We start from the raw sequence: 18,150 nt of genomic DNA, 5'->3' as shown, positions 1-18,150 counted from the left end.
CATCGAGGTGACAGATTTGTGTCTACGAAAGACAGTTATAATTGTAGTCTTCATTTTGTGGGAGAAAATGGTCCTACTGTAGATAACCCAGACCCTATTTCAGCAATACAAAGTATTGAGAATGTAAGTGTTGACTGCTTTTTTGTCTAAAATGTGTGAATTATACGAAAGCTTGCTGAACGTTTTATAAGCTTATACATTCATTTTAAATTCATATAGAGAAGAAAACTAACGGGAAAACGAAAAAACCAATGACGAGGGTATATAATCCGCCACCAAAACGAGCGTCAATCTCCAAAAAAGATGCAGCAGAGGCTCTTCTTTACTTGAGCGAAAGGGAACACGCTAAAAGAGACGCAGCTGACGGCCTTCTATCCTTATGTGAAAATAGTACAACATCCCGTGATATGCAAGAGGACCAAGACGAACTTCTTGTTTTAAAGAAAAAAGATGCTGCTGTTCAAACCAACCTAACTTATGAACATCTTAAAACATATGCGACTGAGTCATTGGTTAATGAAAAACGTCATTACGCATAAGGTCTATTATATGTATTTGGCTACAACAAATGGTACTAATTTGCCATTCATTGATTTAATAATAGAATACTATTACTATCATTTTCAAATTTTATGAAACTTTCACTATTATTAGCATGTTATAGAAATCTTTCGTTATCATAGCCCCAAATTTATTAAACTGTTCATTTTTCGGGTGAAAGTATTTACGTTTTCGGTGAAAATATTTCATTCTTTCCCGTAACTTCATCAACTTCATTCTGTGTAGTTAATACAACATGTTGTTCTCAGATAATGATATTAACACACTTCTCCATTCCCGGCGCCTCTTTTTAATCTCGAGGATTTCTTTAAACAACTGAGTTAGGAACTATTGGACACTTTTCCCAGACACTTTTACTGGTATATCACAAGAACTAACTGGCTTATCACATTTAATTCTCTTAAAAACGCTCCAACGTTCACTTTCATTAACATCTGCAACCTCAAGATCAACGAACTCTCCCCTATACTTTTAGCTCTATCTTATTTTCCTCATTCGAAAACTCTTCGATGTACTCTTGCCATCTTCCAATTACACTTCAAGTTTCTGTCAATGCATTTCATCAGTGTCCTCTTTAACTCAAACTTTCTGCGCATCCATAGCGCCTGTATTTCTCTGTTTTGCTAATCTGTATTAAGGAATCTCGGGTTCCTTACAACACCCAGCAGATCATACAAGACATTGTAAGCCCTATGCTTTGGCTTTTTATTTCTACTTGCTATTTCTACTTTAATAAAATTATGATATATATATTCCAGTACTTCCGTTTCTGTCTTCAGTTCTCTCGTAATCCCACATCATCTTCGCTAATCTTTTTCTGTCTATACCGTCCAGTCCGTCCGACATATCTTCATTCCACTACTAAATATCTACTTTCTTTTCAGATAACACATCAAACAATTTTCTACTCGTGCACCAGACACATTTCATCGCTGCGGTAGACCATTAATCTGAAAGAACATCTGGATTATCTAGAGCCTTTCTCAATTCTTCTCTAAAAACTAAACAGTAATCTTCCTTTTTCAGATTCAACCCCTTTTTCCACTTTACTGCTTTTGATCACTCAAATCAAGTATGAAAAAAAGACATGGAAAGAAAGATAGACATGTTAAATGTGGTTAATATTTCGAAATAAACAGTTCACAGCTTCATGAAAAACTCGCATATTTTCTGCATTGTTCACAGTGAAAAGTATCAGACATTAGTTTACAGAACAATATTTGCACGATCTTTTTTGATTGATGGGGATTGCATGCATGATATTTCGGATAGTTAAAAAAATGGGTAGTCAGCTAACTTGCGTGAAAATTGCATGGAGTGTTTTTTTTTTTTACGTAAAATTACATAAAGCAAATTAAAAAACTTACTTATGCAGCACATGCTTCTTTATTTCGTAACTGACTTGACGAGTCAACAACTAAACGTCAAAAATTTATCAAATACATTACAGAAAATAAAATAACGCAATTGACCAACATCGTGACACAACAGATATTTCTCAAAAGACAATGATTGTCAATGGAAACACTCGTATCTCGAAAAAGTACCTACCAAAAAACTAAGGATTCAAGTATATTGCATTTGCTGTTTCAAGCAAGCATTACTTTTTGAATCAACTTTACACATTTTAATTAGAGATGCTTCTATTTTGTTTCATTAGATGTCGTGATTCAATATCTCATGAAACATGTTTATTTAAAAAAAACTCCTCGTTTTTAATAAATGCGCATTAAAATAGATTACTACCTGCAATCAAAAGCTGGCTGATAATTTCCTTTGTAAGACAAGGCAACACAAAACAAAAAACCTTTACTTCGCTTAATTAATGGTGATCGCTAGGTATACTTCAAAATAAGGTTTCCGCTGGGAGTCTGGTACGAGTTATGCAATATCTTCGGAAAAAAGAAACGAGTACTTCACGAACAACGAACCAAGATAAAGCGATAAACCTTACATTTACTATCACTGAGGATATTAAATTTATGAGTACAGTTTAGTTTTGGAGTTTCATTGTGATGGTGTTCTTGTTATTTGATTGAACAGTATGTTGGAAGTTCATTCCCCTCAATGTTAGAATCCCAAAACATATAAATGTATTCAATAATAATGCTATATTACTTATATAATTGACGCAAATTATCGAGATATACAAATATATATAAAATAAAATTAACAAGATTTTGCTGTTGCTATTCGGATTTTCACATACATGGACTATATATATGCATAAAATATGCGATTACGACATATACAATGATATATTTCGCATTCCAGTAAATAACAAACCAAATTTTATACTGAGTTTTGACAAGTTTTTTCATAAATTGTATTTGTACAGGGGTAGAAGATATGCTATGTTAGTAAATCTTCAATAATAGTCTTAATAGGTAACATTATTAATCTACTACAAATTCTATGTACAGTAAATCAGCTTATGTGTTGTAAGAAAAATATCATTTGGTACTTGACCAAGTTAAATAATATGCATTTAAGAACAGTGCCTATTGGGCTATTAATTAAGACACGACACTACATTTTTCACCGATGACTGATGTAACACTTAGTCTGTTTCCAGCCCAGATTGTCATGTCTGCAACATGTGAAGAGAAGAACATAACCTGTGTATACCAACATACTTAATAATTTTAACCTATAAATCTGCAATGTCCCTGTTACGTGCGTGGTCCCGAAAGAATAACTATTAATTTTGGTTCTATTTACACACGCAACAAAGATAGTGTGAACCAGTTATATTTCTCAAACAATTTATTAATTAATGCGTAAATATTAAAGTAGATAAGTGTCTTAATAATAATATCAATAAGTATGAGTAAAACTTATCTCCTCTGTCTGAGTACAACCGCGAGTCTTTATTCTTGAGCGTTCGTGAGTCCAACAATGACTCACAATAGTTTTCCAAATAGATTAAAGGCACAGAAGCCAAAAGATAGTTATGGCACAGAAGCCAAGATAGTTGTCTGGTAGATTGTAGCTTGTCAACCTACTTCGGTAGGCTATGCCTCCTAAGTTTGTCTCCTCGTAGCTTGTGCTCGTAGGTCTTCCTCGTAGGTTGTACTCAGTGGTCTAAACTACTCATATATATATATAATACCTAATGGGAAGTATTGTGGTTTTGTGACCTACATCCCATACGCAATACAGTATGTTACAGCAAGATGTAGTTAACCACAATAACAACAAATGCGGTTGCGGTTCTAAAATATGTTTACGCATGTAAGCAAGCTTCTAGCGCATGCAAGCAAGCTTCTAGATAACGTTCTAATTAATTATATATGAAATTATGATATGATATAATAATGATATTACATGATAGTAGTTGCTATCATGTAACAGTCCCATACTCCAAATGTGCTTTTCTATGGCCTTTCATTATGTGTCATGCATGATTATTTTCCTGATTGATGGGATTATCTTTTCCCTTCATTTACATTTTTATATAGTGGTGGATCTAGCAAAATACAGTCCATCAAATGGTTTCATTTTAACCTTAAAAAATTCTTAAAAAATGTCATTGTTATAAAGGTACTTTGAATTGAAAAATATTGGCCATAACTTATTTTTCCTTACCCTAGATCCACTACTGATTTTTTGATATGAAATGTTTTTTCATGAACATTCCTTCGTCATTTTATCACTGTTGACCTTTCCTGAATATGACAAGGCTCTTTGTTTACTTTATGTGGGCACATTGTGAGCTGTTTTCTTTCCAGACACTGTTTTAGATGTTGATGTAAATATAAATTTATCTCTGGTCGATAAAAAAAAATACTTAGATCAGGTGATCTAATGAACGACAAACACATTAATGCAGCACAAATTCTTATAAAAAACAAATTCCCAGAAGCATGTGGCCTAATGGATACACTAACTGTATCAAACCAACTTAGTGGGGAAGGTTTACCAATTATAGATAGTTCAATGTCTAACATAATCTGGCTTCATAATTTTTCTGGTCACTGGCTTTTTGCTCAGTCAAACGGACAATTAGTGATAGTCAATGACTTTCTGTATCCTGGGTTGACACATCCACTCACCACGAAATTGGTATACTTATACACGAGTATTGCAAAAGGAGGTCTACTGTAAGTAAAACTCAGGTGCTGAAACAGACTAAGTTTTACATCAGTCATCAGAGAAAAATATACTGTCTGGTCTTAATTAACAACCTGATAGGCACTGTTCTCAAACTTGGTAAAGTACCAAATAATATAATAATTTGTAGTAGATTAATGTTACCTATTAAGACTATTATTGAAGATTTACTAACATAGCATATCTTCTATCCCTGTACAAGTACAATTTATGAAAAAACTTGTCAAAACTCAGTATAAAATTTGGTTTGTTATTTCCGTCCCTGATTTCGACTGATTGCTACAACACGCGCAACACTTCCAAGTTTCCAGCCCGAGTTTGGATCGCCCTGGCGCGAAAAGATATGATGATGATGATGACATATATCTTTGTATATCGTAGTCATATATTTTATTCATATATATAGTCCATACATGTGAAACTCCGAGTAGCGACAGCAAAACCTTGTCAAATTTATTTTAAATATATTTGTATATCTCGTTAATTTGCGTCAATTATATAAGTATTATAGCACAATTATTGAATACATTTATATGTTTTGCGATTCTGACATTGAGGGGAATGAATTTCTAACATACTTTTAAATCAAATAACAAGAACATCATCCCAATGAAACTCCAAAACTAAACTGTACTCCTAAATTTAATATCCTCAGTGATAGTAAATGTTAGGTTTATCGCTTTATCTTGGTTCGTTGCTCGTTAAGCACTCGTTTCTTTTTTTTCGAAGATATTGCAAAACTCGTACCAGACTCTCAGCGGAAACCTTATTTTGAAGTATACTATCTAGCGATCACCCATAATTAATTTGCTATAGGATTCCGAAAATTCAGCAAACTGCTACAGGACTCTAGACCACGGTAACATTTTTAAAAAAGTAATTATGCATTACTTACCATAGCAGCAAGTATGTTTGCCGTAATGAGCATGTAAAATACGTCATTCCAATTCTGTGAACAAAAAAAAAAACACAAGCTGTGGTTATGTTTACACCAAAAACACATAATGTACAACCCACAAGGATTCAGTGACCGTTAGTTCAAACTTCTACTTCACGCTATTTGTTTATCGAGCACAATATATTGGATCAGGAGTGTGCCAATTTACTCGATTAATAAATCAAAGTATGGTTTCAGAAGGTTTTGTGGTTTTTGGAACAATAGTTGGCATTCGATATAAATACGTCTTATATTCACTTGAGAAGTGTAAAGAACGCACTCGGTGGCCGGTCGTTGGAATAAAATCCTTGAGAGAAATAAGATTGATCCATTTCTTTCGAAGATCTAGAGACTCCTTATTTTGACCTCCAAGGAAATTGTACAAAGAAAGTTCAGGATTACCTTAGTTGTTTGAAAAGCAACCAGGTACACAACATGTAAATGCACGAGCACCCCCTTTTCGTTTTATTGACGATAACTTTTTGAGCTAGAAGTCTCCTGAAGACACAGGCCAGAGTTCTCAAAAGAACTAAGGACTTCTTTCGTACTTCTTGCCTCAGAAACGCGACTAAGAACAGCAGAAAGCTTTCTTTCGCTATTGGCCATATTGTAATGTTTTCATGTGCGTGACTACTAAGACCAAAATGCAAAGCGCGCTTCTCCCATTTGACTGTATAATGCAAGTTGCCTAGTGAAACACATCAAAACGATCGGCCTACGTTTCTACACAAAGTTAACGACCCCTTCCTCTTCTAGTTTTTTCTGAAAAACACGCTGCTATATTTCTATAGGCCTTGGTAAAAAAAGCCACTTACACAGCGCTTTTCTTCAGGTATTTCGTAATGTTACATGTATAATACGCTGCGTCGAATTTGGTAAACTATCTACGTCAAAACTTTTTAACATGGCCATCCCAAAAAGTTCGTAAAAATGCCTGAAAATAATGATCTAACAAAACTAAATCGAATTTCTGTACTAATTCGAAATACTGAAATCGATCATTAATGTAAGTTCTTCAAATTTGCAGCAGCCAAAACAAAGAGAAAAAATACTCTCCACAAAAGCATTTTAAAATGAACGACACAAAACGTTAAGATAAATTAACGTGCTTACATTATTTGAAAAGAATGATGTTAGAAGAGGCCCAAGCGCAGCACCTAAAAGAATAAAAATGAAAAGTGTAACAACTATCTAATTTAACGCGATTGATGAATGTATGTATTTTCTAAAACAACCAAGGGCCTCTGAAGACTATTGAAAGAATTTCGATATTCTAATAAGTGTTTCATTCCATGCAGGATATTTAGATATCACGCGGGCGACACAACTTTCGACTACAATAAAATGTTGTTTCTCTGTCTCTCAAAGTTGTTTTTCATATCCTCGAAACATCTTTCAATTCGTATTTCACGGGACAAAGAGAACTACAAATTTTAAGTTATTGATTTCACTTGGTTCATAATAATAATAAAGCCAACCTCACACGGAAAAATGTTTCTACCTTATCACAAAAAACGCATAACCTAGATTTAAAAATTTTTAAACTTTGATTGTGTCGGAATTGGGGTAAGTAAAAGGATTACATACGAGGCTGCATAACTACGTTATAACATTTTTTGTTTGTAAATTGCAATTTTAGAATTCTTTCATTTAATCCATATATGCAATATAGTAATTATATTTTAGCAGGGCTCTTCTAAAAACCACTTCAGCTATGTAGGCTCTCTGGGTAGATACCACCGTAATGACAATAATAAAAATAATTATTTAAACAACGAATATAAATGGTCACTCCTTTGATATCATAAACACTGTCAACACGCTCAACCTACTGCAGGTCACGATCAGTAGGTCACAATCACTCTAGCAAGCCAACTGAATTAAGATCATGGGAAAGTTGTCTTAGAAAGTTTATGTCATGCAAACTAAGATCTCGTCTCAAACCGGTAGAGATTGCAAACGATGAAAAACTCTTACGATTTAAGATAGTGCTCAACACGATGACCGCATGAAACCTTGACGCTAAAAATGACTTAGTAAACATAGCCGTCACAGTGATCTATATGATCCGCAATAACGCGAACTCCTCAAATAAATAAAATTAAAATTAACTCAAAGCCGCGTCATCAATCTGTTTTAGTGCACCAGAACTCAACACCAAAATCAAACAAACGTGTGACGACATCGCTTGCGTATCGGCAGAGTTTTGTAACAGTATCATGTGAACCGGGTCTAAATCTTAGCTAATTTCTTTATTGTCCAACGAGGGTTTAGAAGGCAAAAGTCAGCAGGGAGAAGAAAACAATTTTGGTGTGCTTGTTGGCAAATAAGCATTCCTTTCAATTGCAAAAAATTATGAAAATATATTTTTAGACCTGATGACTCTCACATAAAATAATAGTTTTAGTACGATGTAATATTCTGAAGTGACGACAATTTTATTTTTAAATTATTCTCGAACGATTTTGTCTTGGATTAATAATAGAGCATGAAATAAGATTACTGAAAAAAACAGTGTATCTAAAAGGCACTAAACGAACTACTAGCAGTGACGAATCCAGCCCGATCTTTTACTCCTACAATGCAAAATTTCAGAACAATTATCATTGATTTCTTTAGGAAATTAATTCCATTCATTGTTTTTCCAGTGATTGAACTTTGTAGGAGTAAAAAAACAGGCTGGCTTCACTACTGATAACTACATGTGTTACAATACCAAGCAACACACTTCCAAGATTCTAGGGTCGTCTACATAGAAGAAGTTCACGCTTACATTGACAAAGGGCGAGTTCGTGCTGGACAGGTTGTAAACAGGATAGTTGATATTACGGTGAGTGTAGCAACAAAATCTACAGTAGGTGAATTGTGAAACCTCGCCAAGTCAGCAGTTAATAAGCCTACGCTTAGCCTCTTTAAAACACCTACCCCGCTGAATGTTTTTTTATAAATATGATGGATGTGCAGTCACTTTGTCAGAAATATGTATACATCTGTCATAACACCTGAATTTTTTATTGATGATTTCATGTAACATGCTTAAATTGCTACTGAAGTTAAATTATCATATTTCGTTTTTTGCATGACACAAACGTTTTCTCTGTATTTTATTAATCATTTTGAGCTATTGCACACTGAATTTGGCCGACGGGAACGCATCAAGATTTGCCTTCGAACATGGAACTTTTCCTTGTTTTGATGCGAAATTGACTTTGAGCGCGTGACGTCATTTAAACGACGGAAGTTCAATTTCAAAGCTACTAGTTTAAAAAATATATACGAACCCGAATATTTCCAACTGAGTTTTACATTTTTTATGACTTTTCTTTGCAAAAATTGATTATAGTTGGTGAAAAATGAGTAATACAAATAAGTAAACAGCATATACAATCCATTATAGTTTTAAAAACTTATAAAATAAACTTATAATTCTCGATAAACTGGATGCCGCATCCTTGCGCAGTCCGTGGTTTATAAAACACGCAATGTTATCAAATAACAAAAACTAACTGTAATTCGCTTAATTCCAATCAATTATAAATTGTTATTTGGTAGATTAACAACAAGATACAATGCAAGCAAAGGGTTTGGACATAGATTTAAACAAACTGCTTCAACAGGTCGTTTACATCCAAAGAAAATGCACTAGTGCAAAAAGTGTTTACAGCCCATGAAAGGACTTCCAAAAAGTAATTATCCACAAGAGTTATTTGACAAATATTCTTGGCATGCAAACATTCTTGTTAGTGATAAAATAACATACTATGCCATGGGGAAATTGTTCTCGGATGTCAGTGTAGATGCATGTACGTTAATATCTAGAATTTTCCCAACCACGGCATCCACAGAGCCATCGAATGACTCAAAAGTGTACAACTGCTTTCAAGTATCTGCGTATGAGAAATTTAAAGCTGTAAATGTACATTTGTTAATTATTTACTTTGATTTAAAAGAACAGAAATGTGAAGCATCACAAAATACAACACAAGATAAAGATACGAGTAACGATCCATGGCAAGATTTTGATCTTTCCTTACAAAATAAAATTAGAAATCAAAATGTATTAACTCATTTGCATGTACTTGATCTCACAAAGGTGGGCCAACATTCTTCAAGACAGTAGCATGTGTCATAACGGTGTACTCTATGTGAAGAGTAATACAGCTAATTTTTTCAATGCTCTCATCGAATACCAGTTCATGTAAAGAACGGCCAACCTCTCTACAACAAGGGCATTCAATATAGCATCAGTCACCGGTTGAGTAAGACACAAGCTACATGCACACCTATAAAATAAGCTGTTTGTTATTGTACTTACAACCACGACATGCGGAGAAAATAACATTTCCAATTTCTTCTAGGGTTCTAATAACGTTTATTAACTTGCCAATTACCTAATTTAACGGTCCCTTCGAACTTCGCTTCTAATGTTTGAGGTTGTAAGCCATCTGCGTTTTCTTCGACCTAAAATTCTCGCCAACTGCGTTCGCTAGAGGTTCATTTTCGTACGAATTAACAATTGATTTAGGCACTATTGTATCCTCATCGCCGGAATTTGAAAGCAAATTTTCATTTACTGTTTCCAAGATTTCAGTATCCGAACTGCATTCGCTTCTAATGCTTCCAAAACTCAAATTTCATAGTAAAGACGTGTAAAACATGTAACAAAATACTAGAAAATCAATGCTCGTACTTCGACTTCCGTCCTTTCAATTACATCACATCCGTATTATAATTGAGGAGTTAAAATTCGCACGCATAACGCAACTTTGGGCAAGAGTTTACTGATGATGCCGTCCTTAAATTTCATAAAAATTATACCAAAGTGATCGGGAAAGATTAAACTATTTGATTACAGAAAAAAATCGATACCCAATTTTTTTACTTCAATAGCACTTTAATATTTTTGTCCTCGCTTGTTACGTTTAATTCACTTTCACTTCTTGATGTAATTTTTGTCTAGAACCAAAGGTCATTTACTTTATTACGCACGTATTTAGAGTTTATTTGCCTGCAATTGGCCATATTATGCAAATTGATTAAACCACTGCTCATCTTTATTTCTTTAATCGTAAAATATTTAAATTGAATTTTCCAAATAAACTAAAAATTTATAGTTTTTACGGTGAGTTAACACCTATATATTTACATTAGCACGCTAATTTTTAGGGGCCAGCTATGTCACTGATTGAAAACATTTTAAAACATTTCGTCCGAATATAGCGTTTTCAATGAGAAGTGTGAATGTGAGCGATGTAGAAATGTATTTGAAATTTCTCGTACATTACAGTATCATTGCACGAGAAAGAAAAGCACAGAATAGTCAAAAATGCACAATCTTTCACTTACCCAATGAACCAGTACCATCAATGATTGCAGTGACAATTGCCATTGCTTTCGTATCACCACGAAGTGCTTTTTGTGTGGCCTAAACAGTGAGAATATTTTTTCAAAAACTTGTTGTAAGCCATTTGAATATGGAATGAACAGAACTGCGTTGAATAGAAGCAACCAAGTAGTGATGGCGTGTGTATCTTGGAGAGATATAGACAGTGGCAAAACCAGCCCTTAGCGAGCTTTCGCTAGAGTACGACTCACTGGAAACCTCATCAATTTTTTTTTATTAAGCGCAACATGTTGCCAAAAACATGAATGCAGCTATAACTTATATGGCAAATTGTGGATGAACGTGTCAGCAGAGTTGCACAGGCTCATGCTGTTAAGAGTTCTTCTCCCCTTCTGATTTCAACCAACGCGATTATAGCAAAATGTCAAAACTCTTAATCCAAACACAAACTCTTTTAAAATTTCGTCAATAAAACATATTGCAAACTTGTGTGGTACACGGATGCTGAAGTTGCGCAAGGTGAAAGATAAGGAAACATTTCATGACAATGGTAGGTAAGATCGTAATGTTTGGCATTTAAAGTGCCTATACCCTGTTTTTGTAATTAGGCTATGTAGATAGTTTAGATCATTTTAAACTATTGTCAATATATTTTATAATTTTTAAAATTTGATCTCCGTGCATTTTTTAGAGCTCAAAGACGGTGATTATTTGCCTGACCGTGACATTAAAAAAACTAAGGCGAGAGCCTAGATCTGACGTCATATCGGGAACACGTTTTAAGAAAACACTGTATTTTACACATAATTTCCTCAAAAGCGCAGCTATATTGTTGCCTTACCCACGTATATGGCATCTTGTGTCGTAGATGTTCAAAAAAAATCAAATTTTAAACCAAATACAACAGATGAATTCCCGATGGGACGTCAAAAAAATAACATTAATTACTAGCTTTTTTATACTGGCGGTGAAACAATGAAAATGATCAACTTTTCAACTTGGAGTGCGAAAATATCCAGCAAAATCATATTTTCGAACTATAAAATATATTATTAAAGTTTTTAAAGTAGCCTGAACTATCTAAATGGCAGAAATGCAAAAACATGATAAATGATAAAAAAATGCTGCTTTGGTCATGGGTCGTGCTGAATAGTTTTCAATCCTGACGAAATATCTTAGTTCAAAGTATCTAAAAATTTCATCATATCATAGTGTTTTAGGTAACTAATGTTCTTTTTTAAAGCACTCCAACATATTTCTTTATATCAACGCAAAATTATTTAAACATGACAAAAAATTGTTCACCGTACATTTACTACATATTAACGAGTATGTATTCCACAAAACGCTAAAGCATATCTTAATGGTTTGAGTATCTCGGTCTGCGTTTGCTGCTTGTCTTTCGTAATAACTATTGAACGCTTGTAGAATTAGAAATTAGGAGGGAGTGAATGATACAAATAATTTTTCAAGTGGAAGTTTTCATTAAAATTTCTCTGTGGCATTCATTTTTTGACAACAGTTCCCAGGCCCCTTTTCTCTTCCAAGTAATTTAATGGAACTCAATAGTACGACTACGACTACGAGTAAGAAGTTGGGATTGGCAAAGGGAAGCTCGCAGTCGATGTTGCGTCATCAAAGTTTTGTTTTAGTTGTAAAAAACAGAACGAGCTTTTCTACTGTGAAAAACACCTCGTTTTGAGAAGCTGCTACAGCTTTATTTGTCAATAACAATATTGATGAATTGGTACAGTACTGATATAGCGAGACTATAGGACTTTTTAGAGAGAAAAATCTTCACTATTTTACATTTTATAGATTAATATATTTGCTGTATTTTACTGTTTGTTTACAATTCGCTTTGTGTCCTAGATAAATGGAAGTTTTTGAGGTTTTAATTGTACATCTGCAGTGAAAAAAGGTACAGAAGAAAAGCCTGGAAGATCAAAAATAGTATTGTAAACTAAAAAACAAAAAATTTACCTACTGTCTTTGCTTTAAAAGACATCGTAATCGCGACAACTAATTTTTAACAAAACATCGTACTCAGATTGATGACGGCTACGTGTTGTTGTTGTCACAACAATTCACACTTGCTTTGAACAGTTATATGCGCCAATTTTGAAGCCCCACTTATTGAGTGTGAGTGAGCTTTTAGACGGGCAGTAGTTTCCAGTTTCCAACACTTTGCGTCAGTGGTGTACCAGAAACATTAATTTGGAGGGGGGGCACACAAATTCATATATGCATGTCTTAATCCGTTGAAAACAATGGATTTCAAAGAAACTTAATGCGGCAGAACATAAATATATGACTATGTACCCCCTCTCCCCCCCACGAGTCTACTACGACACTGCTTTGTGTTCTTCTAAGTACTTTAATGTTCTCTAACGATACTCGACAAACCCTCAGAATTTGATTCTTTCCAAAGTAGCTATACGAGTATATTTCTTAGGGAAATTGTCAACAGTAAGAGCAATATAAAAACATCTTGCAAACAAACACAAGGCATAAGAAATCTGCAAACACAAATAGCAAAGTCAAAAAGTATAACAATATGCAAGACAATTTTTAATGGCATATTTCGGTTCATTTAAAACATTACATATTTTACAAGATATATTTTTCGGATTATGTTTCATTTCATATTGGTGGCTTGCATTCCTCCGAGAGTAAGAGAAAAATGAAATGCTCGCCATGTTGGATGAAATTTGCATTGTAAATAAGGAAAATCCTTTGTTAAAATCATCCAACATGGCGGCTATTGTCTGGTCAAGGATTATTGTACAAGAAAAACAAGAATAATTCTACGTGACGTATCCTTTAAAGTTAAATTACGAAGTGGGACTTTTTTTTATTCCCACTATCGAATTTTAATGATAGCTCCCATGGCAACTTTGACTATGTATTGCTGGCACGCAGATTTAATCCCAAGGAAAGTTCTGCGAGCCAGCAAAACGTAATCCGGGCAAGTCGTCTACAAAACACCCATATTGAACGAAGCTGAAAATATGGCAGTCTTTCCTTGGACACCTTTATGGATGGATTTTGTGTGGTTTTCAAAACAGAATTGACGCATATTTACCTTAATTTGAACGTATCGATACGGAGCATCAGCTCGGCTCTTTCGACATGATTTTTCAACTTCAAATCACCAAGGTTAGTAGCATTTGAAGAGAATATGCATGGGCGCTTTCTATCCAAGATTATTTTAAAAAATGCAATCGCCGAGGAATCTCAAATTTCAAAGCATATTCGTTTCATATTCGCGCAAATGATAGCGAAGATATTCAGGATTTGAATGTGATGCGGAACTTTGACATTTGCCACAAAGTTAAAAAATATATTTTTGGGGAGAAGTGCTTTCTCACATAAATTTCTCTGGTGAAATTATCCGCCATTACTTTATTTATAATACTTGCCTACTGTGATGCTGTCTAATATTTCTGGTAGTGAATGAAATTTTACAACAAATCCTGACAATATACGACATTCGCAAAGAGTATTTTAAGCAGGTTACGACATTTAATACGATATAATGACATAATGGAAGGCAAAATGATAAGAGGACCAAAATTTGTATAAGGGTGTGATATGTTTATCTAATCTCACTTACCAAATTTGCAGATACGGCTGTTGTGATCAAGCCATAAGGTCCATTAACAAAAATACCACTAACAATCATGAGAACTAAACAGAGAAAAAAATTCAATTTAGCCATGCATTTGAAAGTATAATGTTAATGAATTATGACCGTATTGGTAACTGGATACACAGGGATTTGCAATGTTATTAACTATACATAACTGCTAGTCCACATTATTGTGCTTATATTTATGAAGCTACGAAAAAAGTACCATAGCAGAAGCACAGACAATGATTTTGTTACAAGAATTTTACAAAAAATTCAAGTCTACAATGATTTCCCAAGTTTAGCGCACGTCACACTTCGCCATGAATAGCTTGTCAACGAGCAAATAAATAAAATGCCACCTAGAAGCCGACGTACATACAAAAGAATGCTTAGGTTGAATCCCATACATAATGCAGACGATAGTAGAACGGTCAATGCGATACACTATTAAATGAACTTGTCAACTTGATAATGAGAAATAGTAAACAATAATGACAGTTAAGAACTTTGACGAAATATTACGTTCAATTGCACATTGATTGACCAAGAACACTCTAGTGAACGATGCGGATGAACGAAAGCTAACCAATTACACCATGTAACATAAAGAGTGTCATAATGTCTATATATTTCAAGTGAATTTGAATTTGAATTGAATTATTATTAATCATAAGGATAACGTTTGACTACAAAAATCGTCTCATTCGGTCAAGGTCGTCACTTAGAATTTCTTGATAAACGTCTATGTTGACATGCACTAGCACATCATTGGGCAAATGAAGTTTTACTGAAACTTTGTTGAGCATGCTTAACGGTGACAAATTTGGCTGCAACGTTACATTTTCTCGTAAACGAACAACTCGTCCAGAAATACGTTGAACTACAAACGATAATGTGGCCTGCGCTTGTCTCATAAATGAATCATAAAGGTAATATAAGGAAGAGTAATGAGCAATAAATAAATTAAAATAATAAAAGCAGTTATTTATGTATTTCAAAATACAAATTAATGCTACTCTAAATTCAAACGACACTCTTGAATTGATCTAGTGATTTTAAAAACTGACTGTAAAAGTTCCTAAGGTGGGTCAGATCTATAAATTTTCTGATAACAGGGAGTGTATTTTAAATGCATATGTCGGCGGGAAAGAAGCATGCTCACCAATTGGATGATTTTCTACTCACCACGCCCAAATATTCAAACACCACTTATAAAAAATAACGTAACTATTATTTCAACAAAACAAAAAGCTCTTTTTATAATTTCATGAAAAACACAAGTTGCAAACTCGAGTGGCATACAAATGAAAAAGTAGAGGAAAAAAGAAACATTTCATGGCATCGGTAAGATAACATTGTTTGTCATTCCAATATCTTCTGGTCGCTACCACGTAGCGACAGGAGATATATTTCGTTAAAGTTTTCTTACGACTAATTCTAAGCTTGCGCGATGTTCGTCCTGTCTGGGTTTTTCCACTCATTAAATAAGGAAAGTTATGAACAGAGTTAAAATTTGTTTCTGCCATAAAATTTTTGTTCAAGAAAAGCTTATGACTATCAGCATTGCCTCATCTGACAACAACTCACACTTGGTATGATTCCAGGTAATTTAGGATTTACATGGAATGCTTTGGTTACAATAAAGTTGAAGGCAGAAAAGCAAACAGGATGGAGAAGGGCCATCTATATATTGAGAGAGGGGAAAGCTTGTTAAAGTTCTAAGTCTAATTCAAAGCTGTTGGGGAGGGCAATTATTCAGATTTCGTTCTGCTGCATCGATGAGAATTTGTTTTTAGTATTCCCCAAATGGTAGACCTAGATGTCGTAAGGACCCGGTAGACTCGGGTGCCGTTCCTCTCGCTAATTTGTTGCAGTATCAGAAAATGCAAGACTACCTCAATACCTTACATTGATGTTTAGCAAAAGAACATACCTCACGTTAAATGGACGGTGAAACGTTAAAGTACGTCGCTTAAACGCAACAAATCAACAAGTTCGCTTGCTCCGCCGCATATATGTTTGACACTGTGTTTGTTGATTTTGTTTTTTGCGTAAATGTAATCGGATTTAATGGTATTGTTTGTTTAATAAATTTAGTGAATGCTATTGACATTTGTTTCGTCCTTTTGATTTTCATTTAATGGCATACATAATGAAGAGTTGTTATTAAATATGCCAACTTGTACAGATGAACGTATGTTGGCGCTATTAAAGAAATTAAAGGGATATTGAAATTGCTATCATTCTAACGTGTTCCGTTTTTGCTTATATGACCAGCAAATGCTGTAATATCAAAAGTTGTAATTTTATGAAAAGTTGACGTATTTTTGCAAAGCAGTAGGTGAAACTTTATTTACGCACAGAACTATTTCACTTAACTTATACGTACCGAAAAATTTAGATCTCAACTATTGAATCTATATATATATAAAGAAAAAAAGAAATAAAAAAACACAGAATAATTCAGAATAATTCTGCATGTGCATTAAAAAATCAACTGTATAACACTAAATACGAACTATTCTTCTCAAATTATTTTTAAAACACATCAAAGATTTAGAGCTTTCTTGATTGGAGGCAAAAGTTTTTTTAGCCACAGTATCTTGCAACGAAAAATATTTTTTTCCAAAGTTTGTACTAGGCTTTGGTGGTATGAAGTTATATTAGGCGTGTTTCGATTGATATTCGTGAATGTACTGGATTTATTTCAATAAATATATCTATAAGATAAACAGAAACTACACTGTTTTGTCCTTGACAGATCGTAGTAGCTACATGGTCGATTGTTTCTTCTGACACTCAAATTTTGTATCTCTAATTCATTAAGTATGTCAACTGACCTGTGGTCATAACCATGCTTTGTAAAAAGACTGCCCTATTTTGCAGACGTTGTAACTTATTTTGTACGACAGTTCCTAAGCAGCCCCAAAGTTGTGAGAAATAATCTGAAGATGAAATGAAGCGAGGTTGCACCAATGTTTCATAAGAAGCAACAAAAGTCTTCAAGTATGAAAACTCTCGTAACCTTCTTAGGATATAAAACTATTCACTTTTTGGTAAAACTTTTTTGTGACTGCCATAACAGAGTCTCATTGAGCATCTCGCTTAATGTGCGCGATGACATAAATAGGTACGCAATGCAAACATGCGTGTAGCCTATCAATTATATGTCCTCAAATTTAAAATAGATTAATGAACAGCTCATTACAGCTTAAATACTACTTAATTTGTTAGATAGACATTTGTTTGAGCTCCAAAAATGTCCTTTGTGCTCACTGTTCAGTCAAATAAACTTGTGGCTGTGAAATCGAATGGCCTTGCTCTGACTGCTTGTCACGTGGTTATTCTCAAGTGCTCTAAAAGTTCTGTCCTAAAGATTTCTCACGAATTTCAACGAAATCTTTATAACCATTTTGACTGAGTACCATGTTTGGTCTCTGAGCGCAAAACGACGCTTCAAATTATGCAAGTATTTCATTGTGTTCGTTGCCAAAGGTTTGACACATTCATCGCACTTGGATTCATTGTCATTATACCTCACGCAGTAGAACATAAAAGTTT

At 34.1% G+C, this 18,150-nt stretch overlaps 1 protein-coding gene and 1 long non-coding RNA gene across 2 annotated transcripts in view; one reads left to right on the top strand and one right to left on the bottom strand.

Moving 5' to 3' along the window:
* The window catches only part of LOC124447430 (glucose-6-phosphate exchanger SLC37A2-like), a 125,401-nt gene that overhangs the window by 4,465 nt on the left and 102,786 nt on the right, over positions 1–18,150 (bottom strand). The window contains exons 19-23 of the mRNA XM_046998354.1: positions 14,572–14,645; positions 10,958–11,036; positions 6,725–6,768; positions 5,570–5,623; positions 1,929–1,978 (exon numbers count right to left, since the gene is read on the bottom strand). Coding sequence (XP_046854310.1) covers positions 1,929–1,978; positions 5,570–5,623; positions 6,725–6,768; positions 10,958–11,036; positions 14,572–14,645 — 301 coding nt within the window. The remainder of the gene's footprint in view (positions 1–1,928; positions 1,979–5,569; positions 5,624–6,724; positions 6,769–10,957; positions 11,037–14,571; positions 14,646–18,150) is intronic.
* Positions 46–628, top strand: LOC124447435. The gene is made up of 2 exons (XR_006948725.1): positions 46–123; positions 220–628. It is a non-coding gene; the product is annotated as an uncharacterized LOC124447435 (long non-coding RNA).

This window comes from Xenia sp. Carnegie-2017, unplaced genomic scaffold (genome assembly GCF_021976095.1).
Source record: "Xenia sp. Carnegie-2017 unplaced genomic scaffold, XeniaSp_v1 HiC_scaffold_22, whole genome shotgun sequence".
In the NCBI taxonomy this organism is placed as follows: Eukaryota; Metazoa; Cnidaria; class Anthozoa; order Malacalcyonacea; family Xeniidae; genus Xenia; species Xenia sp. Carnegie-2017.
Note: the sequence above shows the minus strand (reverse complement) of the source record. Positions and strands in the feature narration are given on the sequence as shown.